Source organism: Nestor notabilis, unplaced genomic scaffold, assembly GCF_000696875.1.
Source record: "Nestor notabilis isolate BGI_N333 unplaced genomic scaffold, ASM69687v1 scaffold26289, whole genome shotgun sequence".
Lineage (NCBI taxonomy): Eukaryota > Metazoa > Chordata > Aves > Psittaciformes > Psittacidae > Nestor > Nestor notabilis.
Window position 1 is genome coordinate 2,846 of NW_009942718.1, and position 22,020 is coordinate 24,865.

General features: G+C 38.4%; 1 protein-coding gene across 1 annotated transcript in view; it reads left to right on the forward strand.

Annotated features, from left to right (window-relative positions):
* Positions 1 to 370: 370 nt before the first annotated feature.
* MORC3 (MORC family CW-type zinc finger 3) overlaps positions 371 to 22,020 on the forward strand; it is a 25,223-nt gene continuing 3,573 nt past the window's right edge. The window contains exons 1-16 of the mRNA XM_010021536.1: positions 371 to 442; positions 1,849 to 1,921; positions 6,852 to 6,984; positions 8,063 to 8,277; positions 8,558 to 8,705; positions 9,366 to 9,513; positions 10,709 to 10,840; positions 11,068 to 11,187; positions 11,686 to 11,783; positions 15,921 to 16,025; positions 16,142 to 16,264; positions 16,394 to 16,468; positions 17,843 to 17,885; positions 19,149 to 19,336; positions 19,919 to 20,747; positions 21,203 to 21,366. Of these exons, the coding sequence (XP_010019838.1) occupies positions 371 to 442; positions 1,849 to 1,921; positions 6,852 to 6,984; positions 8,063 to 8,277; positions 8,558 to 8,705; positions 9,366 to 9,513; positions 10,709 to 10,840; positions 11,068 to 11,187; positions 11,686 to 11,783; positions 15,921 to 16,025; positions 16,142 to 16,264; positions 16,394 to 16,468; positions 17,843 to 17,885; positions 19,149 to 19,336; positions 19,919 to 20,747; positions 21,203 to 21,366 (2,666 nt within the window). The remainder of the gene's footprint in view (positions 443 to 1,848; positions 1,922 to 6,851; positions 6,985 to 8,062; positions 8,278 to 8,557; positions 8,706 to 9,365; positions 9,514 to 10,708; positions 10,841 to 11,067; positions 11,188 to 11,685; positions 11,784 to 15,920; positions 16,026 to 16,141; positions 16,265 to 16,393; positions 16,469 to 17,842; positions 17,886 to 19,148; positions 19,337 to 19,918; positions 20,748 to 21,202; positions 21,367 to 22,020) is intronic.

The window sequence follows — 22,020 nt, forward strand, 5'->3', positions numbered from 1 at the left end:
GCAACTGTGAGTTTATGCCTTTATCAAAACTACAGTCAGGACTTTTTACCAAGTCCATATTGCTGAGGCTTCAATGCCAGCAGTAACTCCAGAGGTTTCAGTCCATCTTGTGTATAGGTGGAGTTTTTCACTGGCTAGTAGCAGAGAAATGGTTTAGTAGTAAGTTGAGCAGATGCTGAATGCTTGAATGTCTAAATTACATTTGGTGGAAAAATCCCCAGTTGTTTCTCGTGTATCTTGATCATGAAGCTTAGAAAGCAAAGGAACAAATGCTGCCAGCACTGTTAAAGGTTGAAGAGAATGATAAAGAGATCTGAATATCTACTGAGTTCCTTTATGGCAGAGGAAGAAATTAAAGGTCCTTTTAACCATGTGCCATGATGTATGTCAGATTTCCATTAATAGACTTGATGTCATTTTCTTCCTGCATTCCAAATTATTTGTATATATCTGTTAGGCATTTAAAAGGGGCACAGTGCCTTAGCTTTATAAAACTGGAGTTTTAAAGCACAGATGGCAGTGAAGAATGGGATGTCTATCCATACTTGTACTCTAGCTCAATGGAGAAATGCAAGGATTAAGTTGCAGTCTGAAAGTGTGTCCTGTGCTTTTACAGCCTTAGAATCGATGTGAGTGGTAATTTATGTTGATCTGAACTAGGGCTGCTGCCTTATTCCTGCTCCAGTACCTGACTCCTGGCTCCACAACTTGCTTGCAGCAGCATTCATTTTTTCAGTGCTGTGTGAACTTGGGCTGGTGAAGTGGTTGCTTGCTACTAACTACATAAGTGTTTGTCAGCATAGTAGTTCTGTAAAATTTATTAAGTATGGGTACGTACATGCTATTTTCAAGTATTTTTCTGATTTTATATATATAGTGTGGATTATGTTTTTTGAAGTAACTGCACTGTACAAAGACTATTTTCAGCGTTACGTATTCGTAGGCACCACTTTTTACACCATTAACATAACTATGCCAGCAAGGCTTAAGCATATATGTGCAGTGGGTTGTGTTAAAGGCCTTGTCAAAGTATAATTACAGATATTTTCAGTGGTAATGCAAATGCCAACTGTATCTGGTTTAATAGTTACATTTCTCCAAACATTGCATTGACAAATAGCTAACCTATATGGATATTTAGTTCTGGTTTTCCTAGTATTTTGATCTAAGTGAATGTACATGAACCCAGACTTCGTAAATCACTTGAAAATACTTTCTGTCACCGAATACAACCCATAAATAGGTACTTTATTTGCATATTCTCGTCTCATGCTAGTAATGGCTACATTCCTCTGGTTACATATCATCAGTGAGGATGAAATGTTTGAGATCAAATTGCTAAAAGTACAAACCACTAGTTGAGAGAGTCTGGCATGTGAATTTGATCAACATGCATAAAAGGAGCAATGACATCCAACAGTAAGCCACTTGAGTGTGTTAGGTGGTGCTCACCTTTTAGGTGAGGTTATACATCTTAGTACATTTTTAACATTTAAGAGCATATATATATGCCTCTACTAATAGATTTGGGATAAGGCTTGGATGTAACTTCTAGAATAGTTCCTTATATTTTTAAAGATAATTTGATAGGATGACAATATAATCCATGCTCAGAACATAGTATGACTCTGTGCTGAATTCTGTACTGCTTTTTTGTCTTCAATAGCTGTATTAATGTTCCCTTTAAAAGGTGTTAGAATGACAGTATCTAAAAGTAAATTAAATTACAGCTTTTAGGTAGTGTTGTACAAAACAGCTTCATTTAATGTTACTGTATTTAACAAACTGTTTCTGGTTTGGTATCATTGAAGAAAGCAAACTAATGTCATTGTTTGTGGTTTATTTCAGCTTTGTCCAAAGTTCTTGCATACGAACTCTACCAGTCACACCTGGCCTTTCAGTGCAATTGCAGAACTTATAGGTATGTGGTCAATAGTTTGCCTGAGTACTTGATTGTAATACTTTTTTCTTGTTATAAAACTTTTTTCCTTCAGGTGGGGGGATGAGTTGATACTATTACATTTGCAATCTTACAATATATTATATTTTTTTGGTACAATCAGATTGACTTTTGTGGTGGTGCATCCCCACCCTCCCACCTCTGCCCCTAGGAATTCCTATTAGGTGCAAGGAGTTGGCTGTACCAGGAACTGTGGTTGTCTGGCAAAGTTAGGGAGCGGCACACAGAGACTGGGCTGTGGTTGGGTACTCCCTGATCGTACCAGGAGTTCTTTTGGGATAATCAGTCGTTGTCTGACAACTTGGAATGTCCTATTGGAGTTGAGCAACTGGTGGAACTGATTCAGAAGTGAGGCCAGAATGGAAATTTATTGATGACTAAAGTGAATCATCTTATGACCCTGTAAATAGTGGACCCAGGAGAGACAGATCCTTTGGGTGCTCCTGGACCGCAGCCGTGACCAGATACCTCCCTCTGAGTGGGCCTCTCAAAGTTTGTAAACTCTCAAGTTTACAAAACAGGAGGTCTGTTTATCTGGGCTGTTACTTCTGCTCACTGATACTCAACCTGTTGCCCATTGAGGAATGCTGAGAAGGCTGACATGAGCATTTTCACTGCATCTGAGGGGAACTTTTAACAGGATCCTTTATACATGTACATTATTTACATGCACACGTATGTACATATATATCTTTGTGTGGATTTAGGTATTTGATTGTAAGTGTATGTGTATTAGTTAATAATAAGGTGTTGTTGGAAGTCTTCTGATTCACCTTAAAACTGTGAACAAAACCTAGACTCCTGCTAGACCCACATACAACCTCTTGTACCTAGGCATAAACCGTTGACCAAGCCTGGGACTAGGATTGAGTCCTCTCTAAGAAGTTTAGAAAGCAAGGGTGTTCACTTTGAACCTCATGACTCATGGGAAGGGTCTCCTTTATTCCTTCATATACCCATTTTCTGTACACCTCACTTCAGTCCAATTCTGTATAAATTACTTGAGCCTGATTCTGTATAAATCATTACTGATTCTAACAGTTTCCTTTTGCATGAGGAGAGTGAACCTTGCCATGGAATTCTGCTGAATCACACTTTTATAAATTTCTATGAAAATCACTTTTGCTAATGTCTCTGGTGATTCTTTGTGCAACCCAAACCACTCATTTTTGCAACAACTTCTTTCTTAACAGTGTATATACTACCTGATATCAGTTGCAGGGGTCTTCTATGATTTGCTGTTTTGTGGGTTGTTTTTTTTGTTTGTTTGTTTGTTTTTTTTGTTTGTTTGTTTTTTTTTTGTTTGTTTGTTTGTTTTGCTGTTGGTTTTGTTTGGTTGTGGGTTTTTTTTTTTTTTAAAAAAAGCTGCCAAATATAGAAGGCAGTGGGACCAAGTGAGTTCCTTCTCTTCTAGGCTATCAAATGCAAGTCTACTGCTTTTTACTCTTCACAGGCCGAGAGAGTATTAAAGGCTGAGTGCACATTCCAAAGATATATGCATACTGGCATCCTGTAAACACAGCTGTCCACAGACATAAGGCCAGTAACATTGCAAGAACCCACAAGCAGTGCTCGAAACACGAACAGCACATATGGCCTTACCCTATTCCTGCTTCCTGCCTAACTGGGTTTAAAATTCAGTAATGGCACATATATATGTACTTTCACTCACTTATCACTCATTCTTACCCGCATTTCTGGGTGTTTTGTCAAGGCCTGGGAGTCTTTCCAGTACCTGTGTCCTGGGCTTCTTATCAAGTCTCTAGGTTAGACCTTGGTTCTCAGCAGTTGCTGGTTTCTTCCAACTTGTCCATCTTGAAGTTTGCTAGCAGAACAAGTGCGTGCAGGTACACGCTGAGAACAGAGCTCATGCTTGCACAGGAAATCTGTAGAAATAGCATTTGGTAAGAATGCACAGCGGAGTGGCAGAGTCCAGCCGTACAAGCATACTGACCAGAAACAGCTTGAGCACAATCAGCATGCTCTTCTGCCCCCCGCTCCCCCCGCCCCCATAATACTGTTCCTTGTACATCCACTTTGGCTTTTTCCTTTTCTTTGATGCTTACTCAAAGCATTCAGTAGGAATGTTTGCACTGTTACAGTACACTCCTCAAGAATCCTAATTTTCTTTTGGGTTACCAAGTAACTGGCTGACCATCTTCAGGGTTATTACTTGAGTGGTTCCTTTTAATGGTCTGTCTGTCAGTGTCCTAAGAGTTCTGTTCGTGTTATTGTCTCTGCTGTCCTCTGTTAGTTAGGGCTGTGTATCTGTTTATTAGTTCCTGTCGATGATCTTGCTTTTGATTTTGAATAGTTGTTAACTGGCTATCTTCAGAGTTGCTCCTTTCCTGAATTAGAGAATGATTAGCAGACTTTTTTGGTTCCTCAAAATAAAGGTGTGGTTTGAAAAGGCTTGCCAAGCTTATCTAGCAGTTTGCTACTGCCAAAGGGAGCAACTCTTCTGGTCACACATTCCTTTGCTTCCTGTGTGCAAGTTTTGCTGTTGTTAATCTAGAAAATTAACAAAAGAAAATAAGAATTTTTCAGCTAGATAAGGCCAGAGATGTCACAGAGGAGGAAACCAGAACCACGTGGCTACAGGAAGGGCTGGTTGTTTTGGGGGTAACAACATTAACCCCTCAATGAATTATGTTATTAATATATGAATATGAAATATGTTTATTAATGAAATATGTTATTAATAACAATATTAAGTTGTTTCAGCTGTTTTTTCACCCTATGTCATACCTGGCTTGAATGATAGTAGATGTGCTGTGCAAGGCATACAGACTTTTCTTCCTTTGCCTCAGGTTTGTCATATGTGTTGCTTTTACAAAACTTCAAAAGCATTGTAGCAACATATTGGTTGTAAAGGCTTTGACTTAGTCATGTTGACTTAAGTGAATTTTGTAATGTCTTTCACATGCTAGGAAAGGCTATACTATAAGCCAAATGCCAAATAATACCAATTGTGTTACGTTATGGGGATCTGAATTTTAGTTTCTGTGAACTTACGTAAATTATTAATGGTCTGTGTGCTGAAATTTCCCTTTTAAGCTCTAGTCTCTCCTGTCATACTTTTTGATGGTGATATTGCTGGCTTCTCCCATTAGTGCTCAGATTAAATTTAGGTGAACTAATGGTGATACTTTGAAGAGGGTAAATGGGACATCTAGAGAGAGCTGGTGAACTGACAAATCAGAAGACCTTCATAACATGGTCTTGGAAGAATTCTTTCAACCTTTTAGTTGTACTTGAAATGTCCTCTTTTGTTGATGCTGAAATGTATTTTCATCCACAGTAATGATGCAGTTTCACTGTGGATGCAATTTGTACTTGATGCTTATAGAAAGCAAGCTACCAAGTTGTGACTCCTTTTTATAGGCTGCAGTGTTGGCTCAAGCTGTTTATTTATGGCTCTCAGCTGAACCTGCAGAACAGGCAGCAAGGCAGGGGCACTGCCTCCTCCTACTCTGCCATCACATCCCACCCCTCTTCCTCCTTGTGCTTTCCCCCTTGCAAATTCCATGAGTAGCACAGTGCTGGGTAAGGGAGGAAAAGAGATGTAAGAAAATGGTGTCAGGGCAGATGAAATGTAAATAGCTTTGCTGACAAGAAATATTTGTGGAGCCATGGTTTCTATTTCACTTGCAGTAGCAATGCTGAAAGCTCTTTCAAATCGTGTAACTAGAAAGTTTAAAGAAAAGCATTTTGTACTTTCTGTGGAAGTTGTGCCTTCTCAGATTTGACCAACTTGCACTAGCAAAACATGTATTTGTGACAGTTAGCTCTGTTAATATGGAAGCGACCTGGTAACAGAACAGCAACAAGTTATTTCACCTAAATCTCCTGCACTTGTGGTGTCAACGTTCTAGATTTCGCAGAACTATGTGGAGTGTTGGGCTTCAGTTCTTTTGCTTGCCTTTTTTTAGTGTCTTAAATTTTATTATCTGAAGTTGTGGTAGTATTTCAAATCTGACTTCCCAATTAAAAAGCCCACAGGCCTGCAGCAGACAAGATTTTGTTGCAGCCATGTATGTTAGTGATAAAACATTGTATTCTGGACTGTAACGTAGGCTCCTAAGAGCCAGTCGGAGATGTTTTTGTGGGAGAAAGTAAATATTGCAACAACTGCTTGGGAGACAGGAAATGAAAGTAGAAACTTGTCTTGGTTTCATTTTCTGTTCTCATGTTTGAGTTGCCCATCTCCACCTACATTTTTGCCTATGTATTACTGTCATCTGTAGCTGGGAAATTGTGTGTTGTTTCTAGGCAAGGTTTGTGAAGTTTTGATGCAGCTTTTTCATGATAATGTTTTGATTTAGTGTTGTCATCTATAAAGAAGGTAGTGTTTTAGGAGACTTAGGTTTTAGTGTAACATTTACGTTATTAAAAGCTATGGTTTCTTGCTTCTGTGTAAAAGTTGACTAATATTCAGTGACTTAGCTGAGAAATTTGTATCAGTGCTAGCACAAAATTTCCGCATCTGTATTACATACCAAACTGTGGAGCTGAAAAATGGATGCAATTTTAGAGCTCCATTAGTTTAGCATGTGACTCTTCAGGGTCACAGGCCCACAATTAGGGAACTACATTAAGCTGCCATATTCACCAAATAAACCTATGTGCAAGCACAGCACCACAGTGAGGCTAGGGACAGCTATTCCATATAGCTATCTGGCAATGTTGCAGGCCTAACATTTGGCAGATTGATTATGTATGTATTCCTACTAGATAAGGTTCTGTTGGGTGCTACATATGGATTTAAGTAACTTTTGAAGAGTTACTGACATCTTCACTGGAATTACAACACTTTAAAATATGTTCACACTTAAACTGTTTAATTTTTGCTTTTTAGTATCCCACCCTTGTTTGCTTTTTTTCTCTTCAGATAATGCTTATGATCCAGATGTGAGCGCTAAACAGATATGGATAGACAAAACGGTGATAAACGACACTATATGCTTGACATTCACTGATAATGGAAATGGTATGAACTCAGAGAAGCTGCACAAAATGCTAAGGTGGATAACCTCTTTTGCAATTTTCTTTTTTCTTGTAAAAATTCCAGCTCCTAGTTCTGTTACTGCTAAGGGTATTCTTTTTTCTTGTGCGTAATCAACTGATTTTGTTCATAAACTTGCATTTTTGAAGGTGAGTGATTATCCAAGTGAGACTGTACAGTGGACGGTTGCTAGTAAAACTCTCACACAACTTTATCAGTGCTTTTGTCTCCTAATTTCCTTTTATCCTTTCTGACCTTCCTATGCAGTGATTGTGCTATGTAAACTCCCTGTAGTGCCTGTTAATGGAGCTCAGGAGAGTTTAGTTTTTTCTATTTTTAATTTGATTGATTTAGTTTAAGTTAAATGACTAAGAAGGGGGGGGAAAAAAAGGAGATTCAGTTCAAACTCTTTAGAGTATTGAAAGTAGAAGGTGGTGTGGAAAACTTAAGGGAATTATAGTGATGTGGTTTGTCTGTTTATCTTTAAACGTTCTACAGGGTTTGAAATTATCTTTCTGCAGCTTTTACTTCTATAGTTAGCAAAGAGGTTGCTGTTCAGTTGCTCTTTTGGTATGAAAGATAAATCTCTGGGTTAAACTTTAGCAAGCTTGAATTAAAACTGTTACTTTTCTCATTCTGTTAGATGACAATAGCTTGCTTGTTAAATTCCATATTCTATATATGCTTACCTGTTTTACTTTAAATGTCATGTGTAGTTACTAATGGAAGATACGTAGATCACATATTTTCAAGCAGGTAGGGGGGAGCTTTAGGAGCTTTCCTAAGTATTTATTGTGAAGCCACAGGATAGCTATTAGAATCCTATAGGAATGCTTATTGCATAATTCCAGACAGATTAAATTTCTTTTCCATACTTAAAGATGAAAGTAAATTTATCTGGATTCTTGCAATATGGTTTTAGCAAGGTAACTTTCAGGATATGCTTAACTGTACATTGTTTCATTGTACAGTAGTTCGGGGTCTCTAAAACAAGAGATTAACTCGTACTTGAATCTGATTTGGTAAGCCTTGCATCTTTTGGGTTTTCAAGTTTTATAGGACTTTTTACACTCTTCTAATGTTTCCATTTGTTTCAGCTTTGGCTTCAGTGAGAAGTCTGTGATGAATGGCCGTGTTCCAGTAGGACTGTACGGAAATGGGTTTAAATCAGGGTCTATGCGCCTGGGAAAAGATGCAATAGTCTTCACCAAGAATGGAGAATCCATGAGTGTGGGCCTGTTATCTCAGACTTTCCTTGAAGTCACAAAAGCAGAACATGTCATGGTTCCTATAGTGACATTTAACAATCAACATATCCTTTCAACAATTCCTGAATGAAAAGTTGTGGGTACATGTGAAACTTGGATGATAATATTAGTAAAGGATATCTCCTTGTCTAGTCTTACAGATACCCTAAATAAATTGTAAGATGCAAGAAAGGCTATAATTTGTTAAGGCCTTTGCATTTGTAGGAGCTCTAAAATGTGGAAGGAGAGAACCTGTGAAGGAAGTACAGGATACTGTTGCAGAAGTGTCCTCATGTTCTGAAAGCTTACTTCTTTCAAAGTTGCTCTCCTTAACATAATGCTTACGACAGATAACTGATCCAGGAGAATCCAGAAACAGCCTGAAAGCCATCTTAACACATTCTTTATTTTCTACTGAGGAGAAATTGCTGGCAGAGCTAGACGCTATAATAGGGAAAAAAGGAACAAGAATTATCATTTGGAATCTTAGAAGGTAAGATGAAGTCCAGTCTCCTTGTATCCCTCACTTAGTTTGTTATCTTTCAGTGTATGCAAATATACAAGTTTGGTTGTTGGGGGGTTTTTTGTGTTTTGTGTTTTTTTTTTTTTTTTGTTTGTGGAATAATTCCAAAAGGTTGTGGGCAGTTAGATGTAATTGGAGAACTAGATTCAAACTCACACAATTGAAAGACCGTACTGTTGCACGAGAACTGTTGCTGGTATCTCAAGTAACAAAGTATAAGGCAGGAAAATGAAAAGGACTTCACAGTTTCCTTTGGTAAGATACCATTGCTTTTGCCAGAAGGAGAAATTAAATAGGTACATCATAGATCTGTTACTTCAGACAAGTAAATAAATACAATTGTTGTTACTTGGCTTTCTATTAATTTTATGATAAACAGTTAGGATATTTAGAAAGGAGTAGGTCCCTCTAGAATGATGCTGCTGACTCCAGACTTCAAAAGCCAGTAATACTTGCCTGTACATAGAAGTATTTTTCTCCTTTCCAGACTGTGTGGAAAACCCCCATGGCTCAAAGGAATTCCCTTTCTCTTGCATCTTTGTGTTAACCTCTGGGTCCACCACAATATCTTACCTTGTGTTGGCTTTCTTTTTGTCACAATTGGTATATTTTTTTACTATTACTTCTTAGAGATAAAAATGAAAAAACGGAGTTTGACTTTGACAAGGATAAATATGACATCAGAATTCCAGAAGACTTAGATGAGACAGGCAAAAGAGGATATAAAAAACAAGAGAGACTGGACCAGATTGTTCCAGAAAGTGACTACTCATTGAGAGTATGTATAAGGTTTTTCAAAATTTATTTGTTCATTTTTTGAAGCTTGAGCATATGTGTTCTTGTTTTAATGCAATACTACATAATATAATGTACTGTACTACAGATGTGTTGATTGTGGGGGGGAGACAAATGTCGGAAGTTAAATGTTAGGGCGGTATGTCAACATTTATTTTGAAAATTGAAGGTGGAATGTATTTGTGAACTTGTGTAGACATTTGCTGTTTATTTAGAAGAAAGTTACTGGGGTTTATGTAGTCTTGTGGGTATCTGCTGTTAAATATAACCATCATTATCCACCACGGAACAAATCAGGAAACACAGTAAGAAGCTTCAGAAATTAATTAGGGGTGTGTGTCTGTGGTAGTCAGGAAAGTAACATTCCATAGTAGTGCAGGTATACATGCATATAGCACTGATGCTATTGCCCATCTGGACCTTTCCCAAGCAAAACCTATCCATTTTAAAAGTATCATTTCTTAGGTTTTCTGGGAAGCTGCTTCGTTGTTTGAATACATTCATGCAGACAGGGACAAGGCTTTTCTGTAGGCTAATTGATATGACCATTTTCTCCACTATTGATTCTCATAAGCTGTGAAGGCTTCTTTTTGTAAGAAAATGCATCTGCAGTTTCTAGGTGTTCTGGGCACACTTCTTGTGGATAATACTCAGAAGTATTCCAGTTGAACTAAAACCTTCAATTATTCTGACTTGCCGAAGCCCTATATCCGCTTCAAGTATTAGAAGTTATAAATATAATGGTAAATGAAACACAAATTAAAAGTCATAGATCTATGTAGCTATTATCAAGCTATGATAATATACGGTTGTTTGGAACAAAGTTAACACACTTGCTTTTGTTATTTTAAAGTTTGTAGTCGAATATTTAAGCTCTCAGTAGGGGAATACGAAAAGAGAAGCTCCTGCGCTTGAGAGCTTTCCTAGTGGTAAAACTGCATCTTCAGACACCTGATTAATATGCCACATGTAAAAGTTGTCCTTCAATTGCTATTCATTTAATTTGTGATACATGTATCCCATTTTTCTGTATTCAAGGTGGAAAAAAACTCCGCATTTAATAGAATTGAGTTAAAACTTGAGTTTGTCTTCCTAGACATAGTGTGTGTTGTAAAATATTCATATCTTGATGTTTCAGAGGGTTTTTTTAGTAACAGCAGTTACTATATGTCTTCTAGGCTTATTGCAGTATTTTGTATCTGAAGCCAACAATGCAGATCATTCTGCGAGGACAAAAAGTGAAAACACAGCTGGTGTCCAAAAGCCTTGCCTTCATTGAACGTGATATATATAGGCCAAAATTTCTGAATGTATCCTTTGCTAATATTTACATAATTGCATGCTGAATTTAATGATATGACTTTCTATGTAAACTGTTTTGTTGTGTTTTGTTTTGTTTTTTTTTTTTAATTTAAGATCTTCTGAAGGAATTATCTCAATAGAAAAAATGTTCCAGGACCCGCTTTAGAATGAACACTCAAAATGATTCTATTTGGTTGTGAGATTAACCAAATTTTTCCTTAATATCTGGTAAAAGGCTAAAACAGTAAGAATTACTTTTGGATTTAACTGCAGAAACAAAGATCATTATGGAATAATGATGTACCATAAAAACAGACTTATCAAAGCTTACGAAAGAGTTGGCTGTCAGTTAAAGGTAAGAAATAAAAGCTAAAAACTATTTTAATGTCTTCAAAAATCATTTTTACTCAAACACTGATTCATAAAGAATATGGATGGAAACTAGGATATTGATACATCATTTGTAAACCCACCTTTTTAATACAATTTTTAATGGCTGCTCAAACTAAATTTTATGCAGCTGTTTTAATGTTTGGTTTTGAAACTAAACTTGATACACAAAATACAGGCCTAAGCATGTCTTTCAGGACAAAAAGAGAGGTGGAACAGAGGATTTTTTTTAATTATTTTTTTTATTTGGTGGGTTTACATCAAGATTTTCTTACAGAGGAGTTGTAAGCCAGAAAATTGTTTGGTTTTTTTTTTGTTTGTTTGTTTGTGTTTTTTTTGGTTTTGGTTTTTTGGTTTTTGGTTTTTTTTATGTACCATATATAGCTTATTACCTCTGATAGACTCTTGCAGTATTAGCATAGAATATATGTTGGTTTTCCTGATAGATCTTAATTTCTTACAGGCAAACAATATGGGTGTTGGTGTAGTTGGGATCATTGAATGCAACTTTCTAAAACCAACTCATAACAAACAAGATTTTGACTACACAAATGAATACAGGTAAATGTATATTTTTATACAGACTTTCTACTGAATAGTGTTGTTCACTGTGAAATACTTGGCAATAAAGACTTCTAAGTAGTAAGAATAAAAGCTTATGTTCCATCATTAAACTGCATGACTGTTACAAACAGCAGGGGTGGGATGTACATTTGTCATACTGAGTTCATTGTGCAGTCAGTGAAGTGCAGATCATCTAGAGTAAACATTGTAAAGCAAGTGTCCTAAAAAGTGGTTGGTTGCAATTCTGCTGCTGAGTGATTGTAAAATGAGCACAGAATAACTTGCTGAGATATGGGTGTGTTTGTCGTACATGACTTAAAATTGTGATACACGAATCCCATGCTATTAACTTTTTTCATAACAATTTCTGTTTGGTCTCTTTTTGGAAAATCTTTGTTGGATAATTTTGAGCCCTTCTTTTCAGTTTTATTCCAAAGAGTGGACTTGAATGCCCTCAAATCCTCTGCTACCTGATAAAGCATTTAAAATACCTGCCATACTGAAGGTAGTGGTGATTTGGGACGTTGCTTTGTTTCAGTTTTTATTTCTAACTCAGGGTTGCCACTTCTCACATGTCTGCATCAATCCCATCAGTCAGTATCTAATGTGGTATTTTCTATAGTTAAACTGTGAACCAGGTTGAGAATGTGGTCTGACTTAAAATTTTCAGAGGTGATTGGTTTTTAAGCCAGTTTCCTTAGTCTGTCTACACTCCTCTGCTGTGAGTCGGTTGTACTGGCATTTTGGAAGGAGTGGGGAAGAGAAAGGCTAGAGGGCATGAGTTGTATAAGTGGTTTTCAAGCTGAGGTATAAAAACTGTCCAGGAAAAACTTCCTGAATAGAAGCCTGGGGAATTGTTCCACTTTCTATTGCTTTTTCCTTTCATGATGTTGACTGTTTTCTGTTTTCTGTGCTGCTTAATGTTTAAAGGGGTATTAGGAGCAGCTGCCTTTTCCAGCAGCTCTGTCCCAGGACTCCCTCCTGCCTGGCTGCTGGAGCCCAGCCTGGGGTCCTGGGGTCTCTGCCCTGGCTGAGGGACATGGGGCTGTTACACAGACTGCCACAGACAAGGCACTACATAGAGGACTCAAAACATAAACAGCCAAGTCTCCTTCCCCCTCTGAGGCTGGCAGAGATAGAAGCTTGCTTGTGAAGGCACACACATGACACTCTAGGCTCACAAGCACACATACATTTGTGGATCCCCTAACTACTGGCATGTCCCCTCTGTCCTCCTGGTAGTCCTGCCTGGACTCAAGCCCTCTTACCTGCTTCACAGGTGCCCTAAGCACTGGCTAGTGGTTTGATGTTCGCTAGCAAACGTGTGTGCACTCATGCAGTCATACCACAGACACTAACTACGTATTTCCAGGTTCCATTAGGTATACCAACATGAACCCTTGCTTGCCTGATATCCCTGCCCAGACCTGGGGCCTCCCTGGTCACTACTGAGTCCAGTTTGGAGGGATGTACATATGCACGCCAGTACACTGGGACTGGCGAAGATGCAGGTGCTTGTCCCCCCTGCCAGCACTGGGCATGTGGGCTGTGACCCACAGTCCTGTTCCAGCTGCCAGCACTGTGACCCTAACTCATGCTGGTTCACCCCAGGAGCTGTTTTTTGGGAGATGTGCTTCCTGCCTAAGTGGGTGGCAGCTGAGACCTCTGTTTGCTCCAGTAACTGATGTGACACATTCAGTCTTGACTCCAGGAGCTGACATCAGATCCACTCGCACAGGTCTCACCAGTAGCTGGGACTTAGTCCTTCCCAGGCACGTGGGATAACGAATGAGATTATGTAGAGCGTTAAGAAATTACTAAATAAGATACAGGAAAATAGGACAGACAGTAGTCCAGACAACTGTATTGTCTGGACCTCTTTTTGCATGCAACCAGCTCCTTCTATGCACCCCCCATCTCTTTGTTCCTCCCAGCTCCTCCTTTGTCATGCACATTGCCTCATCAGTTGGCATAGTTCCACTGACCCCGTGTAAACATCTTGGACTCTCAGGTTTGCACCCTTACCAGTTGCAAAATCCCAGTTTGCCTGCACTTTCTTGGTAGCCTGTCAATTAGCGTGACTGACCAGGTTTGTTTCTGGTTGTCTTTGTTAATGCTAATTGGTCAGGTTTAATGACTCTCCGTGTTTGTCTCCTTTCCTTTCTTTATCCTCCCAACTGAAAAAATAACCATTCTCTTGCTCCACATACTCTTACCAGTTCCTGTGACTGACCAGGTTTGTTCTTGTCACTACCTCCCTTGTCAGTCAGGTTTGTCTCTGTTCTTGTTTATGGCTTCTTTGACTGTATGCCCTTAAAGAAGCAGGCACTTTCCTTCTGTGTGCCCTGACACTTGCTTTTGATGTGGACTTAGAAATTTAGGGTATTGACTTGCAAACATAGGTAGGATAAACTTTGGCAGGAGAATTCATTACCTTTTTCAAGCTGCATGTTTTGCCCTTCAACCAGTCGTGGTTCAGCTTCCACTGGCAACATGTCTGCCACGCCTTTCCTGAATTACTGATTTATATGCAGCTCAGCATATAAAGATAACCCTTATTACAGAGGGCTATAATAAACAGATCTGTTAATTGCAGCAATTGAGGAGCATGATAAATCTGATCATTGTGGCTATTGAAACAACACACCTCTGGAGGAGGAGCAGGAGACCTCATAGCTGCTACAGCCACTGCAGTTCAATCTGCCTGTACCCAGAGTTTGTGCTGCTCTTTGCAGTGACATTGCCAGTTTTAAGAAGTTCCTATGTTTCTACCACTATCGTGCTGGCAGAGCTGTTCACCAAAACACATGATAAAGCAGATCAGGTGATCAGTCAACTGGAAAATAACTCTTGTTTGTTTTTTCAACACTGATGTTCCCTGAACCTTTTCTTATGCGAGGGCCCTAACAGTTCCCTTGGCAGAAAGGGAGGAATTGGAAACATCATAATATGGTCATTTGTGTTGACCTGGGTTTGCACTATGTTTCCACAAGCTGGCGCTGTGAGCCCTGAATGCTGTTTACATGCTTCTTTTTAAAAAAAACATGTAATGTTGGCATAGAGATACTACACTTGAAAGATCTCCTTTATAAAGGTTTTTCTGCAGAGTGCTACTGGTTTTCAAAGGGTAACTTTCCTGCCCAAAACAGAAACATAAAAGTGATGCTGCAATTCCATGATCAGTCTAAGGTGACCTGCCTTTCTTCCCCCTCCAGAAGAGAGATGTGATTCCATCCATGCATTGCTGCTCATTTCTGCCCTTGTGGTACTTCCTTTTCTTTGGCACAGAAATTCATGACTTGGCTTCAGAGATGATCGAAATCAGAACTCTCTAGGTCATCATACTAGCTCACTGCAAACACATTCGTGTTAGTTCAAGGCATGGGGTGATTCAGGTGTTGGAATAAGCCAGGCAGGGAGGATCTGGGTTTCAGACTCTGGTTACCCAGCTGCTTTACCCTGACATAAATTCAGCATGCTTACAAGAGACTGTCTTACCTCTGCCTCATCTGTGGGGCTTCTTGTTGTTGTTATGCACAGCTCCCTCCTGTGTGTGCCTGCTCTGGTAGTCGCTGAGTTGCACAGTGAGCCCTGATCAGGAAACTAATCTAGCTAGAAATTAACCTAGGGTGAGACTAGCCTGCTCCTTTTAGCAACATGGTGACTTTACACTACATGAAAGCAATGGTAAGCTTGCAATCTCTGTGTCGTATTGTTGCCTGTCAACTTGGAGTAGTTATGAACCTGCAGTGAATAGATGTATGGAAATACCATATAGCTAAATACACAGCTAGGTACTGGATTGACAGAGGTGGGTTTGTACTTGTTTCTTCTATGACAGAGGTTGAACTGCTGATGTAGCTTCAGGGTTTGCTCTGTACGTTCACGGTGCTTCTGAATTGAGCACTCTTTGATTTCAGTCTTTGTGCTCCAACTCATTTGCAGCAATTTATTTATTGACAAACATGACTTCACACAATTTCTAATTTCTAGGCTTTTCTAAAAGCAAAAAGCTTACTGTTGTGTAAAGAGAAATAGTAGAACAGTTCATGTTTGTTCTTTCACTGTAGCTTATAAAGGTTCTTTCTGTGCTAGGACTTGATTATTTATGGTGATCTTTTAAAAACTTTTCAGACTTACAATAGCAGCATTAGGAGAAAAGCTTAATGATTACTGGAATGAAATGAAAACGAAGAAAAACGGAGAATATCCATTAGCTTTACCAGTTGAGGAGATACAGTGAGTATCACTTCTAAAGAGAAGAAATTTACATACTGTTATTACTGTCCCACACGCAGTCATGAAAATGAACTTTTCATGTGGAAGTTCTGATTTTTATTTTTTTTTCATTACAGAAAACAGCCTGATCAGACGTGGGTACAATGTGATGCATGTCTGAAATGGCGGAAGCTGCCAGATGGAATAGAGCACTTGCCAGAAAAGTGGTACTGCTCACTGAACCCTGACCCACAGTTCCGGTAACATTAGATTTCAGTGAATATTTCAATACTGCTCTTAGTTCTTATTTTATCATCTCTTATAAGCATGGATGCTAAGCTCTTTTTTGTTTCCCCCCCGCCTCAAATCCTCCCCCTTCCTTAACTCAGGAATTGTAATGTGCCAGAAGAACCAGAAGACGATGACTTAATACATCCTACATATGAGAAAACTTACAAGAAAAAGTGAGTACTAGAGACTTACTTACAAGTGTCTCAGCATTAGAAAAGGAATGTGAAAACTAAATGCCCTTTTCTGTCACCTGTGGTATAATTGCAACTCTTCTGGGAGTATATCCTGCCAGGAAACAGTGCCTGAAATTAAGACTTGACTGTAGCAGTGAAGAGATGAATAGCACTGGTTTTTGCTGCTGGCACATTGGCATTATATTCAGATTTCTTTCTGACTTAATATGTGTTTGCCTTCCTAAATCAAAATTAGGAAAGTCATAACAAAAGGGGACTTCCATTTAATAGCTACTAAGGAAAGCAATGCAGCAATTGATGTTCAAGTACAGCTCTTAAAGGGGCACTGTTTTGTAGTAGTAAGTGATGAAGATAGTTTGGGATGTTACAGAAGCAGACTACTAGGGATGTTACAGAAGCAGACTACTAGGGATGTTACAGAAGCAGACTACTAGGGATGTTACAGAAGCAGACTACTAGGGATGTTACAGAAGCAGACTACTAGGGATGTTACAGAAGCAGACTACTAGGGATGTTACAGAAGCAGACTACTAGGGATGTTTCAGAAGCAGACTACTAGGGATGTTTCAGAAGCAGACTACTAGGGATGTTTCAGAAGCAGACTACTAGGGATGTTACAGAAGCACACTACTAGGGATGTTACAGAAGCACACTACTAGGGATGTTACAGAAGCACACTACTAGGGATGTTACAGAAGCACACTACTAGGGATGTTACAGAAGCACACTACTAGGGATGTTACAGAAGCACACTACTAGGGATGTTACAGAAGCACACTACTAGGGATGTTACAGAAGCACACTACTAGGGATGTTACAGAAGCACACTACTAGGGATGTTACAGAAGCACACTACTAGGGATGTTACAGAAGCACACTACTAGGGATGTTACAGAAGCACACTACTAGGGCTGTTAGGAGACCTCGTCCAGGGAACTGTTATTTTTCAAGGATTGAAATTCAAGGATTTTTCAATGTTGAACCAGCTGAATACCTCAATACACCTATTTAAGAATAAGAGGATTCTTAACTAAGGTGTATTTAAAAAAAACCCCAAACAACTAGCTTGGGTGGGTAATTTTAACTAATAATGGCTGGTATTCTAGAAGTGGGAGTTTTAGGGTGTTTTTTTGGTGTTCTTTTTGGGTTTTGGGCATTTTGGGGGTTTTTTGGTTTTTGGTTTTTTTTTTTCCAAATTTTTAAAATCTTAATCTGAGAGAGAATTTGTTTTGAAGTTAAGCTATTGTATATAACTGAGATAAAGGAGTATTGTGTTTGCTTTAGATTTTGAGGCTGGTTTGTTTTTATAATGAATTCACATCTTTTTTTTCCTTCTTCCTGGCTGCTGTGCAGAGACAGGGAAAAACTGAAGAAGCGACTAGAGTTCAGCCACCAGGTAACTCATGAAGTTGAGGAAACTGATTGTGGTAGCAGAGTTGTTCTTGCTGGCAACAGTATTACGCAGTTTGAATGAATAGACAGGCACTGAATTAAAGTTTGCTTTGGCTAGTGACCAACTGACTGGTTCCACATCCTGTTTGTTTTGATGGCTGTGCAGGTTATGTGCGCTATTAGTAAATCAACAATCTTCTGTCTTTGCTCTGATGGAAAACACATCACTGCTTTCTATGTAGTATTTAAGAAAGAGCTTGAGAGGGACAAAACCCTCTCACAAAGTAGTGCTAGAGGAGACATCAGTCACTCCTACCTCTTTTATGGCATGACATCTAATTACTGAAAGTGAGTTTGTTGTAGAGAGAGATGATGAGGATATGAAAGTGAAGATGCCCTTTAAACTGGGGTGGGGATGGACAGGCCTGTTCTTTTTGCAAGGAGGCACTCAAATTCAAATTAAATGCAGATGCAAATCAACATGGTGGAGTGATAAGGGCGTATAGGTTATAACTTAGAATCAAATTTCCTAAGCATGATTTTGGCTTAAGTTGCTTTCAAAGTAAAGTGCTAACCGAAGATCTCTCAGTTTCTGTAGAAGATGTTTTACATGTGACATTTTAACCTACATGGTTCATTGTATTAATTTATCTGCAGTTATGTTTATCCAAGAATGAAAGTAATTTCTAAAACTAAAGTATTGTTCCTTTTAGACAAGCTGAATTAATTATGAACTTCTTTACCAGAGATGGCTGTCCCATTCTTTGTGTATCAGGGTCAGATTTCAGACAGAGATACACCTTGGGAAAAGCTCTTGCCTGAGATTCTATGCAGTACTTTTAAAATAGGTGTATCTAGAGAAAGACTTGTAAGATCAGAAAGCTGCTTTCTGACAGCAGTAAATCTGTGCATGGAGAGGAACGTAATGCATTCAAAGTCCTCTCGGAAATCTGGCAAAACTCTGTAATTACGATATAGAACTTGCTGCTTTCTAATATGTTGTATATTTTAAACCAGCATGAAGGAAACACTTCACAGGTATCAGTAGAGTTTGGGGGGAGGGGTTGTGCAAAATTTGAGAAAATTGTGGTTTGCAGTTTAGAGTCAAGTTAGCCTTAATTATTGCAGAATACTGAGCCCAGGTTCTTAGTATACGTAAGAAATGTTGGTCAGAATTTTGCGTATTGGCAGATAGAACAAGTGCGTAAACCTATTCTGAAGACTCTACTAATGTCTGTTTCTTTAATTCTTAATTAATATGTTATAGGTCAATAATGAAATCTTTGTAAAAACACCTGTTTCTTCAAGTAAAGACTTCAAAACATTCTCAGCTGTCAGTGGAAAGGAAGCTGTTCCAAGATCATTTCTACCAGAAACATCAAATGCTTCTGTTAAAAGACCTATACTTATTTTAAATAGATCAGTATCTTCACCTCATCCTGATTCTGATAACAGGTTAGTGAACCTGTACAAAGTAGATTCCTATTTATTTCTAAAATAACTTGTTAATGAAAATCATGGTGTTGGGTGTAATCCTATCTTCAGGTGATAGCTGCCAAAATTCATATGTTGCTTGTGAGAGTATAGGAAGCAGCAGGTTGATTGACCAAGAAGCCTTATGAAGTACAAAAGTGAATGCAGCAAAAAATAGCATGCACTGGTGAGGAAAGTTGCTTAGTGGTTTGTTTGTTTAGGAAAAGACTGTATTGTGTGAACTGCATTCCACAGTATCTTTTCCTTAACCTCTGTTGGTTAAGGAAAGGGTGTGGGGGGATGTTCCCACAAATACTGAGTCTGAGTCTGTTTTTAAATAATGTGTGAAGGTGATAGTTCAGTGTGAGGATGTCAACTGCTTGTGGTTACAGGAAAGGTACTTACTCCGGCTACACATCTTAAAATGTTATGCAGAGAGACATCCCTTTTTAGTTACTGAGTGGTACCTTTTAATAATGCTCATAGAAACACTAGACATAGTTTGAAACAAATGGCTGCAGTATCTCAGCAATATAATAAACAGTTTAATACTTTGCTTCATAGTCTTAAACGGAAGACACCTACTTGCGTGACACCGGTGTCTTTAAAGACGCCTCGCTTAAACGACAAAACATTCAACAACCATGATGATGATGATGAAGATGTCATTATTTTAGAGGAGAGCAGTACTCCAAAGCCTTCAACAGATTCTGAGGTTCCTGTAGTAAAAACTGAATGTATTAATTTGGAGCAAGAAGCAAAGCAGAAAGAAAACTCTGACATCGGAGAACCTTGCAGTGCAGCTACTTCAGAATCAAAAACTGAACAGTTGACCTCATCAACACAGACAGAGCTCCCAAACTTGGTTGTTAAAAAGGAAGAGGTGGAAGATGACATTGATATTCAAGTTCCCAGGGCAGAGATGGAGACTAAAGAGCACAATGTTAATGCTGTTTCCGAGACATCTGTAGATATTGGATCTGAACTGAAAAATCAGCTGCAATTATTAAGCAGAGAAAAAGAAATGTACCAAAACAAATGTGAAGTATTATCCAAACAGGTAGAAACACTGGAACAGAGGATTTTAGAACTGACTAATAAGTATGTAAAAAAAGAAATGTGCCATCAGTCGACTGAGACAGTTCCTTCATTTGAAGAAGGAAGTGTTCATGAAAGAAGCTTGTCAGAAGTGACCATTCTGTATGAACAGGCCTTAGAAGAAATAACAAAACTAAAGGAACAATGTAGTACCCTGCAGAACCTAAAAACTGAATGCAGCAGATGTGCAGATGGTGAAAACAAGAGCGAGGTAGATGAAATTGCTGTGCAATTGGACGATGTTTTCAGACAACTGGACAAATGCAGCATTGAGAGAGACAGATATAAAAGCGAGGTACGTTTGTTAAAACAATGATATCCTTCAAATTATCAATTAAATTATTTTTGGTTTTTTTAATGTGTGTTTCAAAGTTCTTGTATACAATGTGTTGTATGCTTCAGTCCACTAAGTAATCAAGCCACCTAAAAGTGGGAAGAAATACTAATTTATTCTAGGATCTCCTCTTTGGCTTCATAGATAGAAATAAGCAAACTTGAGAGACTGGAAGGCTCCAAGTGACTTTGGCTGAGATGAGAGATAGAGCAGGCTTAGAGGGTGCACACATACAGTGGTTCAGCTGACAGCTGGCTATTTTAAAGCAGTTTGTCTAGGTTGTCATATATTAAAATCTCACTGAAAAGTTGGTTAAAAGCAGTCAATAAAGTTAAACGGTGTAAATTTGTATAAGATGCTTTTATTCTAACCCACTGCAACTTTTTTATGTATCTAAAATTATTTTTGTTTGCCAGATTGAACTACTAGAAGTGGAAAAAAATCAATTTGCCTGTCAATGTGAAGAACTGAAAGCAGAAATCGCACAGTTAAAAGCTTCAATTCCACAAGCAGTAGCACGTGCAAATGATTCTACCACCAGTAATGTAGAAGACTCTGTAAATTTTTCTGATGGAGAAAGGTACCAGTTTTGTTCTTTCTAGAGTGTATTTCAAGCAAGATTTTGGTTGGCTGATTGTATCTGAAACATCTTGAAGAAGGTTATGTCTGATGATCATATAATAAAATGCAGTTCTTGGAATTCTTTTCTACTGCCGCTTGTGACTCCTAACTCCAGCAACATTTTTAAACCAAGTGATTTTTGATTTTTTTTTAGTTTTTTTAAATGATTTGGGTATTCGTGTGAGGGTTGGCCATTGCACAGTAGAATGCCCCACTGACACTTCTTATAATATCACAAGTCTTATATAATTTCTTGGTACAATTTGCAGAACAAGTTGAGAGAAATGAGGCAGAAAGGAGGGTGATCACTAGCTTATGTTATGTAGGTGAACTTCACTTTTATAATCTATTTTTCTTTCTTGGATCAATATTACTGTACTCCTCTGAAAAGAGTTTGGGTTTAGTTTTGAAACTTACTTTTCCCTTTTCTGTAAGACCTTCTAACTGCAGACTATTCCCGTGGAACTAGTTTGTGTCCAGAGTGTATCTTCGAACCACACAAGGGTTTAAACTTATTTTTAAGAGAACTGGCAGCTCTTGGTTACTAGAAATAGAAAACACACAAAGGAAGTACTCATACCAGATGGAAGCACGGATGAGCAGTCCAGCAGGA